Raw genomic sequence first — 14,483 nt, forward strand, 5'->3', positions numbered from 1 at the left:
TACACAAAAGGGCAACGACATCACAGTTCAGACGGCCCTTCAAACTGCAACATTCCCCATCCCTCCTTCGGAGTGCAGGCACCGTATTTCTCATTTCCAGGATTCTAAGTCCGGCTAACTGGTTTTCCTGACTCTTTAAATGTTACATTACTCACACTGAAACAGCATGTCAGATCATAAAACAGCTCTTATCTCTATTCCTTTCTAACGCTCACACAAGCCTGTTGGTTGTCCAAGCCCCTAGTACTCAATATCTCCTTCATCTTTACCCTCCAACCTTTCCTAGAAAGACCTACCCCCTCCTTCCTCCCACCTCAGATTTATACGCCCTCCAAGTCATCCTATTTTCTCCCTTTCCAGTTGTCCAAACCACCACAACAACCCTTCGTCATCTCCGAAATATCTGCACAATATTCACACTACACATTGCCCTCCAGCACATCTCTACTGCCTTCAGCCTTTTTTCCACTGCAACATTCACAACCCATCCTTCACACCCATACAACAGTGTTGGTACCACTATATTTCTCTTTTTGCTTTTGATGGAAGTTCTTATCTCAGAGAACCTGTATTTAAATATCCACCGATATATACACTTGGTGTATATACACTCATGCTCTCAGGGTTGACACATAGATAAATATGCAAAGTGGAAGATAAGATAGTCTGTGCTAAAAAAACGAACCACTGGAATTATCTGGTTTTCTTACAATGAAGTGAAAAAGCCAGAGGTTGTTCAGTCTGGGAACAGGAGGGACTCTGATGAAATGTGGGCAGGAAAAAATTAAGAAGTAAATAGACTATAAATCTAGCAAGGGAAAGGGAGGAGAGAATCTCCTGGAAATCGTCTTGAAGAGCAAGGAGAATGTCTGCTAGAAAGCGTCCTAGAAGAGCAGGAGAGGGAGGCTCACCTGGAAGGAGTCATGGAAGGCGACCACCTTGCTGTTCCTGACGATGGGTGAGCTGACGCCCAGCTTCAGGATCATCCCCACTGGAAATACTGACGCCTTCTTCGTCGTCCTGATCTGTCGAGCGTTACACGGTCTGTCAAGATAAGATGTAAACACCACACACACACGCTGTTCTACAAGCTACGAAATTAAAATTCTCCATTGTTCAATTGGCCACACAGTAAAAACCTGCTGGAGGATTAGCTTATTGGAAGAGCTCACTCCACCTGCTGGAAGAGTGGCCCCACCCCTGTGAGATGTCTACCTCCTGGAATTGGACCACCCACCTGATGGGGGACCCACCTGCTCAAAGAGTCTGATATCGTAGGAGTTGTCGTCGTCAGCAAAGTAAAGGACACCATCCATGGCGTTCTCCCGTAGCCACCTCAAACCTTCCCGTCTGTAGCAACAAAAACTTTGTTTAACTGATGTAACATTCCAGCATAAAGCCGTCTTATTATTATTACATTCATGGGGAGCACTGAACCCATTGGGGTCATACAGTGCCCCGGGGAATGGAAAGCATTCAGGCTTGATTCGAAGAACTGGAGCATTGATCGCATTTCTTAGATCAAAAACACCTCACCAACTTCAAGGAACCTTCTCTGAGGGGTATATAGAACCCTAGCCAGACTTTTCTTTTACATCAGCTGCCATAGCCTGGTGGTAAAAGTCGAGGCTCACAGCATTCAGGTCCGGGGATCAAATCTCCGGTTGGAGAAGAATGAAAAGAGAATGAGGAGTGAAACTCATGTCACCATCACTTCATTCTTCATCCCTCATTAATTTTTAATTCGATCTTTATAACATTAGAGCACCTCAGTGACGGGAGGGGGGGGGGATGCCTTGATGTCGGTGAAGGGTGGCTGATCAAAGGAGTTGGAGCTATCCCCCTTCCTCGATTCAAATCTTTCAGTTCCCAGGCTATGTATGACCCTATGGGTTCAAGACACCGCTGTATGACCCTGGTGGTTTAGCGCTTAGTTTTAATTATAATAATAATTTGAGTTCAGGAATGATTCAGGGATATACACAATATACTCAGATCACAACATAATTGAGGTTCAGACATGTATGCGCAGAGCCCCAGACCGACATAATGAGACTAGTCACGAGGGAGCATTCACCAAATTCAACTTCAATAACAAAAACATAAAGTGGGACCAAGTAAACCAAGTCCTAACCGATATAAGCTGGGAAGATATACTAAGCAACACAGACCCCAACTTATGCCTAGAACAGATTAACTCGGTGGCACTCGATGTATGCACAAGGTTTATTCCTCTAAGAAAAAGGAGGAGTAGATGTAAAATAGAAAGAGACAGGCACTCCCTTTACAGGCGACGGAAAAGAATAACAGAGCGGCTAAAAGAGGTCAATATATCTGAAATGCGTAGGGAGACACTGGTCAGAGAAATAGCAAGCATCGAACTTAAGCTAAAAGAATCCTTTAGGAGTCAGGAATCGCGGGAAGAACTAGAAGCCATAAATGAAATCGAAAGAAACCCAAAGTATTTCTTCTCCTATGCCAAATCAAAATCGAGAACAACGTCCAGTATTGGGCCCCTACTTAAACAAGATGGGTCCTACACGGATGACAGCAAGGAAATGAGTGAGCTACTCAAGTCCCAATATGACTCAGTTTTTAGCAAGCCGCTAACCAGACTGAGAGTCGAAGATCAAAATGAATTTTTTATGAGAGAGCCACAAAATTTGATTAACACAAGCCTATCCGATGTTATCCTGACGCCAAATGACTTCGAACAGGCGATAAATGACATGCCCATGCACTCTGCCCCAGGGCCAGACTCATGGAACTCTGTGTTCATAAAGAACTGCAAGAAGCCCCTATCACGAGCCTTTTCCATCCTATGGAGAGGGAGCATGGACACGGGGGTCGTCCCACAGTTACTAAAAACAACAGACATAGCCCCACTCCACAAAGGGGGCAGTTAAGCAACAGCAAAGAACTACAGACCAATAGCACTAACATCTCATATCATAAAAATCTTTGAGAGGGTCCTAAGAAGCAAGATCACCACCCATCTAGAAACCCATCAGTTACACAACCCAGGGCAACATGGGTTTAGAACAGGTCGCTCCTGTCTGTCTCAACTACTGGATCACTACGACAAGGTCCTAAATGCACTAGAAGACAAAAAGAATGCAGATGTAATATATACAGACTTTGCAAAAGCCTTCGACAAGTGTGACCATGGCATAATAGCGCACAAAATGCGTGCTAAAGGAATAACAGGAAAAGTCGGTCGATGGATCTATAATTTCCTCACTAACAGAACAGAGAGAGTAGTCGTCAACAGAGTAAAGTCCGAGGCAGCTACGGTGAAAAGCTCTGATCCACAAGGCACAGTACTCGCTCCCATCTTGTTCCTCATCCTCATATCCGACATAGACAAGGATGTCAGCCACAGCACCGTGTCTTCCTTTGCAGATGACACCCGAATCTGCATGACAGTGTCTTCCATTGCAGACACTGCAAGGCTCCAGGCGGACATCAACCAAATCTTTCAGTGGGCTGCAGAAAACAATATGAAGTTCAACGATGAGAAATTTCAATTACTCAGATATGGTAAACATGAGGAAATTAAATCTTCATCTGAGTACAAAACAAATTCTGGCCACAAAATAGAGCGAAACACCAACGTCAAAGACCTGGGAGTGATCATGTCGGAGGATCTCACCTTCAAGGACCATAACATTGTATCAATCGCATCTGCTAGAAAAATGACAGGATGGATAATGAGAACCTTCAAAACTAGGGAGGCCAAGCCCATGATGACACTCTTCAGGTCACTTGTTCTATCTAGGCTGGAATATTGCTGCACACTAACAGCACCTTTCAAGGCAGGTGAAACTGCCGACCTAGAAAATGTACAGAGAACTTTCACGGCGCGCATAACGGAGATAAAACACCTCAATTACTGGGAGCGCTTGAGGTTCCTAAACCTGTATTCCCTGGAACGCAGGAGGGAGAGATACATGATTATATACACCTGGAAAATCCTAGAGGGACTAGTACCGAACTTGCACACGAAAATCACTCACTACGAAAGCAAAAGACTTGGCAGACGATGCACCATCCCCCCAATGAAAAGCAGGGGTGTCACTAGCACGTTAAGAGACCATACAATAAGTGTCAGGGGCCCGAGACTGTTCAACTGCCTCCCAGCACACATAAGGGGGATTACCAACAGACCCCTGGCAGTCTTCATGCTGGCACTGGACAAGCACCTAAAGTCAGTTCCTGATCAGCCGGGCTGTGGCTCGTACGTTGGTTTGCGTGCAGCCAGCAGCAACAGCCTGGTTGATCAGGCTCTGATCCACCAGGAGGCCTGGTCACAGACCGGGCCGCGGGGGCGTTGACCCCCGGAACTCTCTCCAGGTAAACTCCAGGTAAGTTACAGCCACAGCCAGAGACACAGACATAAACATAGCCACAGACACAGACACAGTCACAGTCACAGCCACAGCCACAGCCACAGCCACAGACACAAACACAGATACAGACACAGTCACAGCCACAGTCACAGCCACAGCCACAGACACAGATACAAACACAGCCACAGCCACAGTCACAGCCACAGCCACAGACACAGACACAGTCACAGACACAGTCACAGCCACAGTCACAGCCACAGTCACAGCCACAGCCACGGCCACAGACACAGTCACAGCCACAGTCACAGCCACAGACACAGACACAGACACAGTCACAGCCACAGCCATATACACAGTCACACAGACACAGTCACAGACACAGACACAGTCACAGACACAGCCATATACACAGTCACACAGACACAGACACAGTCACAGACACAGCCATATACACAGTCACACAGACACAGACACAGTCACAGACACAGCCATATACACAGTCACACAGACACAGACACAGACACAGTCACAGACACAGCCATATACACAGTCACACAGACACAGTCACAGACACAGACACAGTCACAGACACAGCCATATACACAGTCACACAGACACAGAAACAGTCACAGACACAGCCATATACACAGTCACACATACACAGACACAGACACAGACACAGTCACAGACACAGCCATATACACAGTCACACAGACACAGCCACAGTCACAGACACAGCCATATACACAGTCACACAGACACAGACACAGTCACAGACACAGTCACAGTCACAGACACAGTCACAGACACAGACACAGTCACACAGACACAGACACAGTCACAGACACAGTCACAGTCACAGACACAGTCACAGACACAGCCATATACACAGTCACACAGACACAGACACAGTCACAGACACAGTCACAGTCACAGTCACAGACACAGCCATATACACAGTCACACAGACACAGTCACAGTCACAGACACAGCCATATACACAGTCACACAGACACAGACACAGTCACAGACACAGTCACAATCACAGACACAGTCACACAGTCACAGACACAGACGCTGCCACCATCAACGATACTAAAAAGTTGTCCAATATATTAAAAGATTTACAGAAATTGGCAAATTTTAAATCGTCTGAGATGACACCTGGAAGGTGCGGTTGTCTGAGTATTAAGTAAATATTACAATCTGGAAATTCAGATCGTAAGTATTCATTATATGTTTAAAAGAAAACGCGTTTTTTTTTTTGTAATCATTGCTTATCTAACAGATTCTGAATATATAAATTATTTGTTCAAGCTTTTTTTTAAACTACCGTAAATTAATTAGTTTTAGAGAAAAATATTTTGATAAATTTGTGAATCGACATGGTGGCGCTTTTCGGGTTTACAGCGTTGCTGAAACTGACAATGGGAGGTGGTTAATGCATGGGAGAGGATGGTGTGTGCGAGGGAGATGGTAATTAGTGTGTGGTCATGATATCTTGTTGATGGTGGGGTTACTGTGATGGTTGCTGCTGGTGCTACCACACGTCCAGAGTCTTGTTGATCAAACTCTTGCCTCACACCCCCACCTATATACACTCAAACTGCGCCACAACATTTACAGGAAGATTCATCAATAAACACATTTTCTGCAGTATAACGGTGGGTCTGACATCACTGATGTTTCCTGGCACGAAGTCAGGCAACAGTTTTTTTGCAAGTGATTATGAGCCTTGTGCTTGCTGGTATAAAGTCTAGAACACTATTAATTATATTACGAACTCTCATGCGTTTTAGTTTTGGTTTCAGGTTTATCCTTACCATAACTCTGATTGGTACTTCTGCGAGTTTATGGTACTGAAGTTTCTATTCTCCAAGACTGTAATATTAACCTGTTTCAAACATTCTAAAGCTGTTTATTGTCTTCATAAAGTGTCTGGCTGTTCTTGTGGCTTTATTGGACTTTTAATATGTTGGTTTTTATTCCTTCCTCTAGGTTTTATATATAAAATGTGACCCACAAAAGAGGGTCGGTGCCAACACTGATCCCATGGAACGCCACTTGTGAATGATCCCCATTTTGATTTCTCTCTATTTATAAACATATTTTTTGCCTTATTAATTCAATGATCCTTGGCATAATTTTTCTTCGAATTTCTGTTGCTAGTTTCCATAAGCTTCACGTGTAGAACTATGCCTGACAAATTCTAGAGTAGCACTGTATTCCTTAGCGTGACCCACCACTCTTTGTGTCAGAGACTTGACTCTTCCTTATGATGGAATGATTGACTAGTGGCCAGATACCTTCCGATTCAAGTCTGTGAAATTTCCAACTTCAACTAAATCCCCAAACCGAATCAGTTGAAGACTGGCAGCGGTCAATCCAGCTATTTCAATCATGCAGGAAGAATCGTCTTTCTATGGCTTTCCGTATGAGATTCCCCCACTTGCTTAGTCGACAAATCTTTTATATTTCCCTCGTAAGTTGCATATTGTTTGTTGGGAACGTTGATGCAGAGTTCTGCGTTCTCTTTTCGCTCTTATTTATTGTTGGTATCGCGTCGGCTATCTTCCCTCCGACACTTATCATTTCTTGTACTTATAGGAGTAGTTTGTGCAACAATTTGAACCTCAGTCTTCGTCGTGATATCCCAGGGACCTTGCATGCTTTTGCGTGGAAAAGGACACTTTGGTATATATCAGGTTAATGCAAAAAGAAACGTTTCGCCACGAGTGGTGTCATCAGCCCTGAACTGTCCTTTTCCACGGCTCGTCCTTGTCACCGTACCATCAACGAGCCTTTCTTGATTTTGTGTCTAGTTCTATCAAGGAAGCCTCCTCTTCTTCCTCGATAGTTGCTCTAATATTCGAGGATTCCACTTAGTTTGTGTTCACTGTCATCACTTCTATTGGCCCCTTGCTCATTTGTAAGCACAGTGAGCTCTGCCGTGGAACTCATTGCATATTTCTCTCTCGTTTCTCGTGACTGGTTTGTTTTGTCAGGGTCTGTGACATTGAAGGAGTGGAACTGTTCTGTCAGGGTCTGCATCGTTGAAGGAGTGGAACTGTTCTGTCATGGTCTGCATCGTTGAAGGAGTGGAACTGTTCTGTCAGGATGCGGGACGTCAAAGAATTGTGTCTTCTCTGATCGTATTGCGTTGAATGACTGTGTTTACTGTCAGGTTGTGGCGTCAAAGGATTGAATTTCTTCTCTCAGGTTGCAGGGAAAAACACATTTTTTCCTATTAGTCCCTATTAAGCAATGCATATCACTTTTCATGGATAACTGACCGTAATATGTTTTATTTCTCAAGAAAAATTACCCTTTGGATGATTCCTGTCTACCTGTTTATGGCTGAGCACCGAATGACTAACGTGATCTCCAGCTCCTACTTTTCTAAATTTAACAAGACTCGTACTGGCTGCCTACTACGCAAAATTGACTTTGGCCTACCGTAGGCCTACCCTTTGCAACTAGAGCAACTTTTAAGAATGCTGATCATTTGCCCATTGCAGATCACCTTTAAAAAAATATTTGAAGACCGCATTTCCTACATGTAACTAAATTATTACCTATTGGATTTCCCTTCAGTCAATATTACCAAATTCTCAAATGTTTAAAGATCCCATGAGCTTCCTGTAACAAATATTTTCACCTGTTAAAATCCTGTTATATCATCTATAAATAAATTCTTACCTGTTGAAATGCCCCATATTTACCTGCTTCTAATTACTTATTTAATTGTTCCTTATTTATCTGTAAGTAATTTCCGATTTGATGAAGAGACACTGGTAAAATTGAAATCTTTATTGAGATATTTTTCTTGGCCTCCAGTGGAACGTTGTTACTAAGAAAGATTTTGTTCGACTATATACGTCTATCATCTTGTTGGTTCTCGTTGTTTGGGATTTGGAGTCTATTGTGAATACGATAATCGTCCACAATACTGACAAGTTGTTAAGTAAGACATGTGCAGAAATAACCTGCACATAGGAGAGAGAAGCTTACGACGACGTTTCGGTTTTACTTGGACCATTTACAAAGTCACTCCATCAGAAAGGAGAGGAGGCAGTTTATATGGGCCAGCTGATAGGGACGGGACAAGAGAGGTAGTAGGAAAGGGTTATTTGTGTATTGTTCCAGTCACGATATTGTGCCGTTTTGTTCCTTAAGACACGTGTGCAACAGCTAGGTATCTTTATTCCGATTTTGTCAACTATAGGTCCTTTGCCAGCTAGCACCGTATTGAACCTTGGCTTCTCGGTCTATCATTAGCCCAACCTCTCACCTGTTAAAGACTCCCTTGCCCATCGACTTCTGGTTCTTGTGTTGCGGTGGTGTTGTTGCACACAGGTGGGTGAAGGGAAGACCACTCCTCTCCAGTAGCTCACTCACCACCTGGCTCCTCATCTGAACGGTGGAGATAAATGGTATAAAATACAGACACGCTGGAAAAAAAAGATCTGTTTGTTACTTGATAAAGTTCACTGTTGTGAGCGAAATGTAGTTAATAAACGATAGCATTATACAGCATGTGTGTGTGTGTGTGTATTCATCTACAGGAGGAAGAACTCTGCTCACCTGAGGTACAGACGCGTACTCGTAATAATAATAGTGAAGATGAGTACTGTATATTCTGGCCTCAAATTGAGACCGTCTCCAGGAGATTTACTCTTTGTAAGACAGAAACACAATAGTACTCTTCTGTTTTATCTCGTGTGTGGGTTTCTTTACGAGAGTGACAAGAGTTAATTACTACCCTAGTGCAGGGCACGCATGCTAACGTTCCCAGGACCCACCTCGGGGTGAGGTTCCTTGATGCCGGTGAAGAACTCTTAACCCGAGGAACCTGACCCGCCCTTCCTTTTCTTGGGTTAAATCTGAAAGTCACCCATTTCCCCACCAGGCGCTACATGACCCCTGTGGGTTTAACGCATCCCCATGAATGTATTAATAACGCCTCCAGGATAAAGAAAAAAATGTGTAATGTACAATGTGTACAGAAGGTAGAGAAGATGCGTACTAAGGAGATTCCAGGATCACCAGCACAGCACAAGTGATGCTGGTGTGTGTGTGTCGGGTTGTATTACCACCGCTGTTAGCAGTGAATCATTGTGTGAGGTGTCTGTACGAGCCAGTTAACAAATGATGATGTTGGGTAGAGTGTCTGGTGATGAGCGGACGGAGTAGCGAGCCTACACCACTCCTTGGGGAAGAGTGACTCTCAGAGTGTCACCTAGCCAGTTGAGATGATATATTTGGTTGGCATACTTGAGGTCATCTGCGGCAGCTGCATCCACACACACACACAGGACTTCAGGCAGGACTTCCGAGAGACCTGGACAGACTGGACACGTGGTCCAGCAACTGGCTTCTCGAATTTAACCCCGCCAAATGCAAAGTCATGATGATCGGGGGGAGGGCACCGTAGACCGCAGACGTAGTATAGGCTAGGTGGTCAAAGACTTCAAACCTCGCTCAAGGAGAAAGATCTTGGGGTGAGTATAACACCGAGCACGTCTCCGGAAGCACACATCAACCAGGTAACTGCTGCAGCATATGGGCGCCTGGCAAACCTGAGAATAGCGTTCCGATACCTCAGTAAGGAATCGTTCAAGACACTATACACCGTGTACGTCAGGCCCATACTAGAGTACGCAGCACCAGTTTGGAACCCACACCTGGTCAAGCACGTCAAGAAATTAGAGTAAGTGCAAAGGTTTGCAACAAGGTTAGTTCCAGAGCTAAGAGGAATGTCCTGTGAAGAAAGGTTAAGGGAAATCGGACTGACGACACTAGAGGACAGGAGGGTTAGGGGAGACATGATAACGACATACAAAATACTGCGTGGAATAGACAAGGTGGACAGAGACAGGATGTTCCAAAGAGGGGACACAGAAACAAGGGGTCACAATTGGAAGCTGAAGACCTAGATGAATCAAAGGGATGTTAGAAAGCATTTCTTCAGTCACAGAGTAGTCGAGAAGTGGAATAGCCTAGCAAGTGAGGTAGTGGAGGCAGGAACCATACATAGCATAAAGATGAGGTATGATAAAGCTCATGGAGCAGGGATAGACAGGACCTAGTAGCACTCGGTGAAGAGGCGGGGCCAGGAGCTGAGTATCGACCCCTGCAACTACAATTAGGTGAATACACACACACACACACACACACACACACACACACACAATCCTCCTTGCGGTCACCTGCGGCGGCTACACCCACACACACATTCCTCCCTGCGGCCATCTGAGGACTGCACAAGACCTCTGAAATGATGGCGTACTGATGCGTACCCCGGCATCCATCTGCTAGCTGAGACTTCATTATGCAGGCAGTGTGTGCCCCAGCCTTCGTGGACTGACTGAGGGCCACCATCATGCAGGCAGAGTGCCCAGGATTCATGGACTGACTGAGGGCCACCATCATGCAGACGGAGTGCTCAGCCTTCATGGACTGACTGAGGGCCACCGTCATGCAGTGTTATCAACACCTAACTCATGTCCATGGCTTCTTCTCCGAGAGATCTCATCAGAAAGCGGAAGTGTTTACTCATCTCAGAGGATTCTTTAGATTAGTATTGTTTGGTGGGGTGATGTTGGTAGTGATGCCGGTGGTATGGTGTAGAAGGTACAAGACATGGTGGAGTGGTTGGGAGGAGTAGATTGGTGGTGAGGATAGTATGGTGTGGGGACAGCATGTAAAATATTGGTGTGGTATGTAGATATCTTGTTCACGTAAAACTCTTCTATAAATCATGAGAAATTTAGAGTAGTCTGCCCATACATGCTTAACGTTTTCAGTAATAATAATAATAATAATAATAATAATAATAATAATAATAATAATAATAATAATAATAATAATAATAATTAAATAATATAATTATTAATGAAACTAATAATAACACTGGAAGAGTTGTACAGGAACCTAGTACTGGCAGCTTTACGAAATAAGAAAGGGGGAAGGGGACATATCACGTCTTACATCGACACCATGCCCAGCCCTTCTAGGGCAGGGTAGGTGCCTGAGCCCGAGCTTGCAGCTCACAAGACTGTCATTCCCAATAACCACCTTGGGGCGGGGATGGCAGACCAGAGAGGCCTAGCTTCTCCCTACAAGCCCCGTGAGGGTGGGGAATGTGGCTAGGCCTGGGGACAGTTGGTCCCAACGATGAGGGGGTACTTGTGCCTCCTCCCATGACAAGACTTAGGTCTCAGACACTCCCTAGACAGGGAGCCAAGGCCGGGTCACCACTTGGAAAAGGCCCGGGCCGGGAGAATACCGGCGAATATTTAATAATAATAATAATAATAATAATAATAATAATAATAATATCAGTGTTAGTCATGTCATGACCCGCTGCTGGAGCTTATAGACAACTGACAGAGATCTTCCACTGGCTTACCCGGCGACCCCTCTAAAAATTATGTTTATGATTATAATTACTAAACGTTAGCATAATCGATGGTTTTGGGATCGACGGGTCGTTTAATACGAGGTTGTTCCCCAGGGTAGTGAGTTGTGATGAATGGTTTGAAAAACCGACAAGTTGAAGATTGAGACACTTATGCAGCATATGGGAATCTTTATTCAGGAAACGTTTCGCCACACAGTGGCTTCATCAGTCCAATACAAAGAGGAAGGCGTAAGGAGAGGAGGAGAATGAGGTAATCAGTCCCTCAACCTGGAGTCGATACATGTACCAACTAGCACTGACACATGACACATGTACCAACTAGCACTGACACATGACACATGTACCAACTAGCATGATAGGACAAAAGCAGGGACAAATCCCTACTTTTGTCCTATCATGCTTTTAGAGCCCTGCTACCCATCCTTCCTTCTCAGACAAATCATCCTCGGCTCCCTGCATCATCATTCTCACTATTGGGATCCCTTTTTCTTTTATCCTGGTTAAGATGGAAAAAAAATAGGGAGGGGGGAGTGACACAAACAATACCGAGTGTTCTAACACTGGGAGAAGTCGAAAAGTTAGTGGGGAGTATACCTTGTACATGTATACCTTGTACACGTATACCTTGTACATGTATACCTTGTACATGTATACCTTGTACACGTATACCTTGTACATGTATACCTTGTACACGTATACCTTGTACACGTATACCTTGTACACGTACACCTTGTATATGTATACCTTCTACACGTATACCTTGTACATGTATACCTTGTTGTGTAAGAATGGTATATAATACCGACAAGATGAAATTAAGACACATGTGCAACATCTGGGTATCTTTATTGTAGACGTTTCGCCATCCAGTGGCTTTATCAATACAAATTCCAGGGCATAACTTGAAGACAGTAGAACTATGTACAGAAGATGAGGTAATCAGTCCCTCAACCTAGGAGTAGGAGCGAAGAGCACCATAGTCGTGGAGATTCTGAAGCAGAAGCAAGGAGCCTGGCGCTTATATAGTAACGTCAGGTGTAGCAGACGAGGGCATAGTCACTGGTAGGCGGGATTCCCCAGTGGAAGTAGGTCCTTCCCAAAGAGATGGGTTAGTTGTAGTAGTAGTTGTCGTAGTCGTGAAGGTTATGTACATGTCCTCAGAATTAAGATTCCATGATGTTGCAGTGTCTGACAAGTTGTGTACGAATGGTATATAATAGGCTCCTTTCTTCTGCTTCAGAATCTCCACGACTATGGTGCTCTTCGCTCCTACTGCTAGGTTGAGGGACTGATTACCTCATCTTCTGTACATAGTTCTACTGTCTTCAAATTATGTCCTAGAATTTATATTGATAAAGCCACTAGATGGCGAAACGTCTACAATAAAGATACCCAGATGTTGCACATGTGTCTTAATTTCACATGTATACCTTGTACACGTATACATTGTACATGTATACCTTGTACATGTATACCTTGTACACGTATACCTTGTACACGTATACCTTGTACATGTATACCTTGTACACGTATACATTGTACATGTATTCCTTGTACATGTATACCTTGCACACGTATACCTTGTACACGTATACCTTGTACATGTATACCTTGTACACGTATACATTGTACATGTATACCTTGCACATGTATACCTTGTACACGTATACCTTGTACACGTATACCTTGTACATGTATACCTTGTACACGTATACATTGTACATGTATATCTTGTACATGTATACCTTGTACACGTATACCTTGTACACGTATACATTGTACATGTATACCTTGCACATGTATACCTTGTACTTGTAGAAATAATAATAATAATAATAATAATAATAATAATAATAATTATTATTATTATTATTATTATTATTATTATTATTATTATTATTATTATTATTAACAGTTACAAAAATGCTTATTAACTCTTAATATTAGTCATGTTGAAAATTAAAAAATATCGTCTTGTGCAAAATTTTGATTTTTTTTAGTTTTGTTATTAAGTTGATTTTGTAAAATCAACGGTAAGATAGTGATCATAACTGACTTTGTGGCCCCCAGATGGTGGTGGTGGTGCAGGCATGGTGGTGGTGGTGCAGGCATGGTGGTGGTGGTGCAGGCATGGTGGTGGTGCAGGCATGGTGGTGGTGGTGCAGGCATGGTGGTGGTGGTGCAGGCATGGTGGTGGTGGTGCAGGCATGGTGGTGGTGCAGGCATGGTGGTGGTGGTGCAGGCATGGTGGTGGTGGTGCAGGCATGGTGGTGGTGGTGCAGGCATGGTGGTGGTGGTGCAGGCATGGTGGTGGTGGTGCAGGCATGGTGGTGGTGGTGCAGGCATGGTGGTGGTGGTGCAGGCATGGTGGTGGTGGTGCAGGCATGGTGGTGGTGGTGCAGGCATGGTGGTGGTGGTGCAGGCATGGTGGTGGTGGTGCAGGCATGGTGGTGGTGGTGCAGGCATGGTGGTGGTGGTGCAGGCATGGTGGTGGTGGTGCAGGCATGGTGGTGGTGGTGCAGGCATGGTGGTGGTGGTGCAGGCATGGTGGTGGTGGTGCAGGCATGGTGGTGGTGGTGCAGGCATGGTGGTGGTGGTGCAGGCATGGTGGTGGTGGTGCAGGCATGGTGGTGGTGGTGCAGGCATGGTGGTGGTGGTGCAGGCATGGTGGTGGTGGTGCAGGCATGGTGGTGGTGCAGGCATGGTGGTGG

At 44.6% G+C, this 14,483-nt stretch overlaps 1 protein-coding gene and 1 long non-coding RNA gene across 3 annotated transcripts in view; one reads left to right on the plus strand and one right to left on the minus strand.

Moving 5' to 3' along the window:
• Positions 1 to 14,483, plus strand: part of LOC128695206 (uncharacterized) — an 81,022-nt gene that overhangs the window by 19,016 nt on the left and 47,523 nt on the right. The gene's annotated exons all lie outside the window — the stretch shown is intronic.
• LOC128695205 (galactosylgalactosylxylosylprotein 3-beta-glucuronosyltransferase S) overlaps positions 1 to 14,483 on the minus strand; it is a 28,526-nt gene that overhangs the window by 1,427 nt on the left and 12,616 nt on the right. Inside the window, exons 4-6 of the mRNA XM_053785724.2 lie at positions 8,641 to 8,762; positions 1,254 to 1,350; positions 912 to 1,025 (exon numbers count right to left, since the gene is read on the minus strand). Coding sequence (XP_053641699.2) covers positions 912 to 1,025; positions 1,254 to 1,350; positions 8,641 to 8,762 — 333 coding nt within the window. The remainder of the gene's footprint in view (positions 1 to 911; positions 1,026 to 1,253; positions 1,351 to 8,640; positions 8,763 to 14,483) is intronic.

The sequence above is a fragment of the Cherax quadricarinatus genome, chromosome 35 (genome assembly GCF_038502225.1).
Source record: "Cherax quadricarinatus isolate ZL_2023a chromosome 35, ASM3850222v1, whole genome shotgun sequence".
Classification (NCBI taxonomy): domain Eukaryota; kingdom Metazoa; phylum Arthropoda; class Malacostraca; order Decapoda; family Parastacidae; genus Cherax; species Cherax quadricarinatus.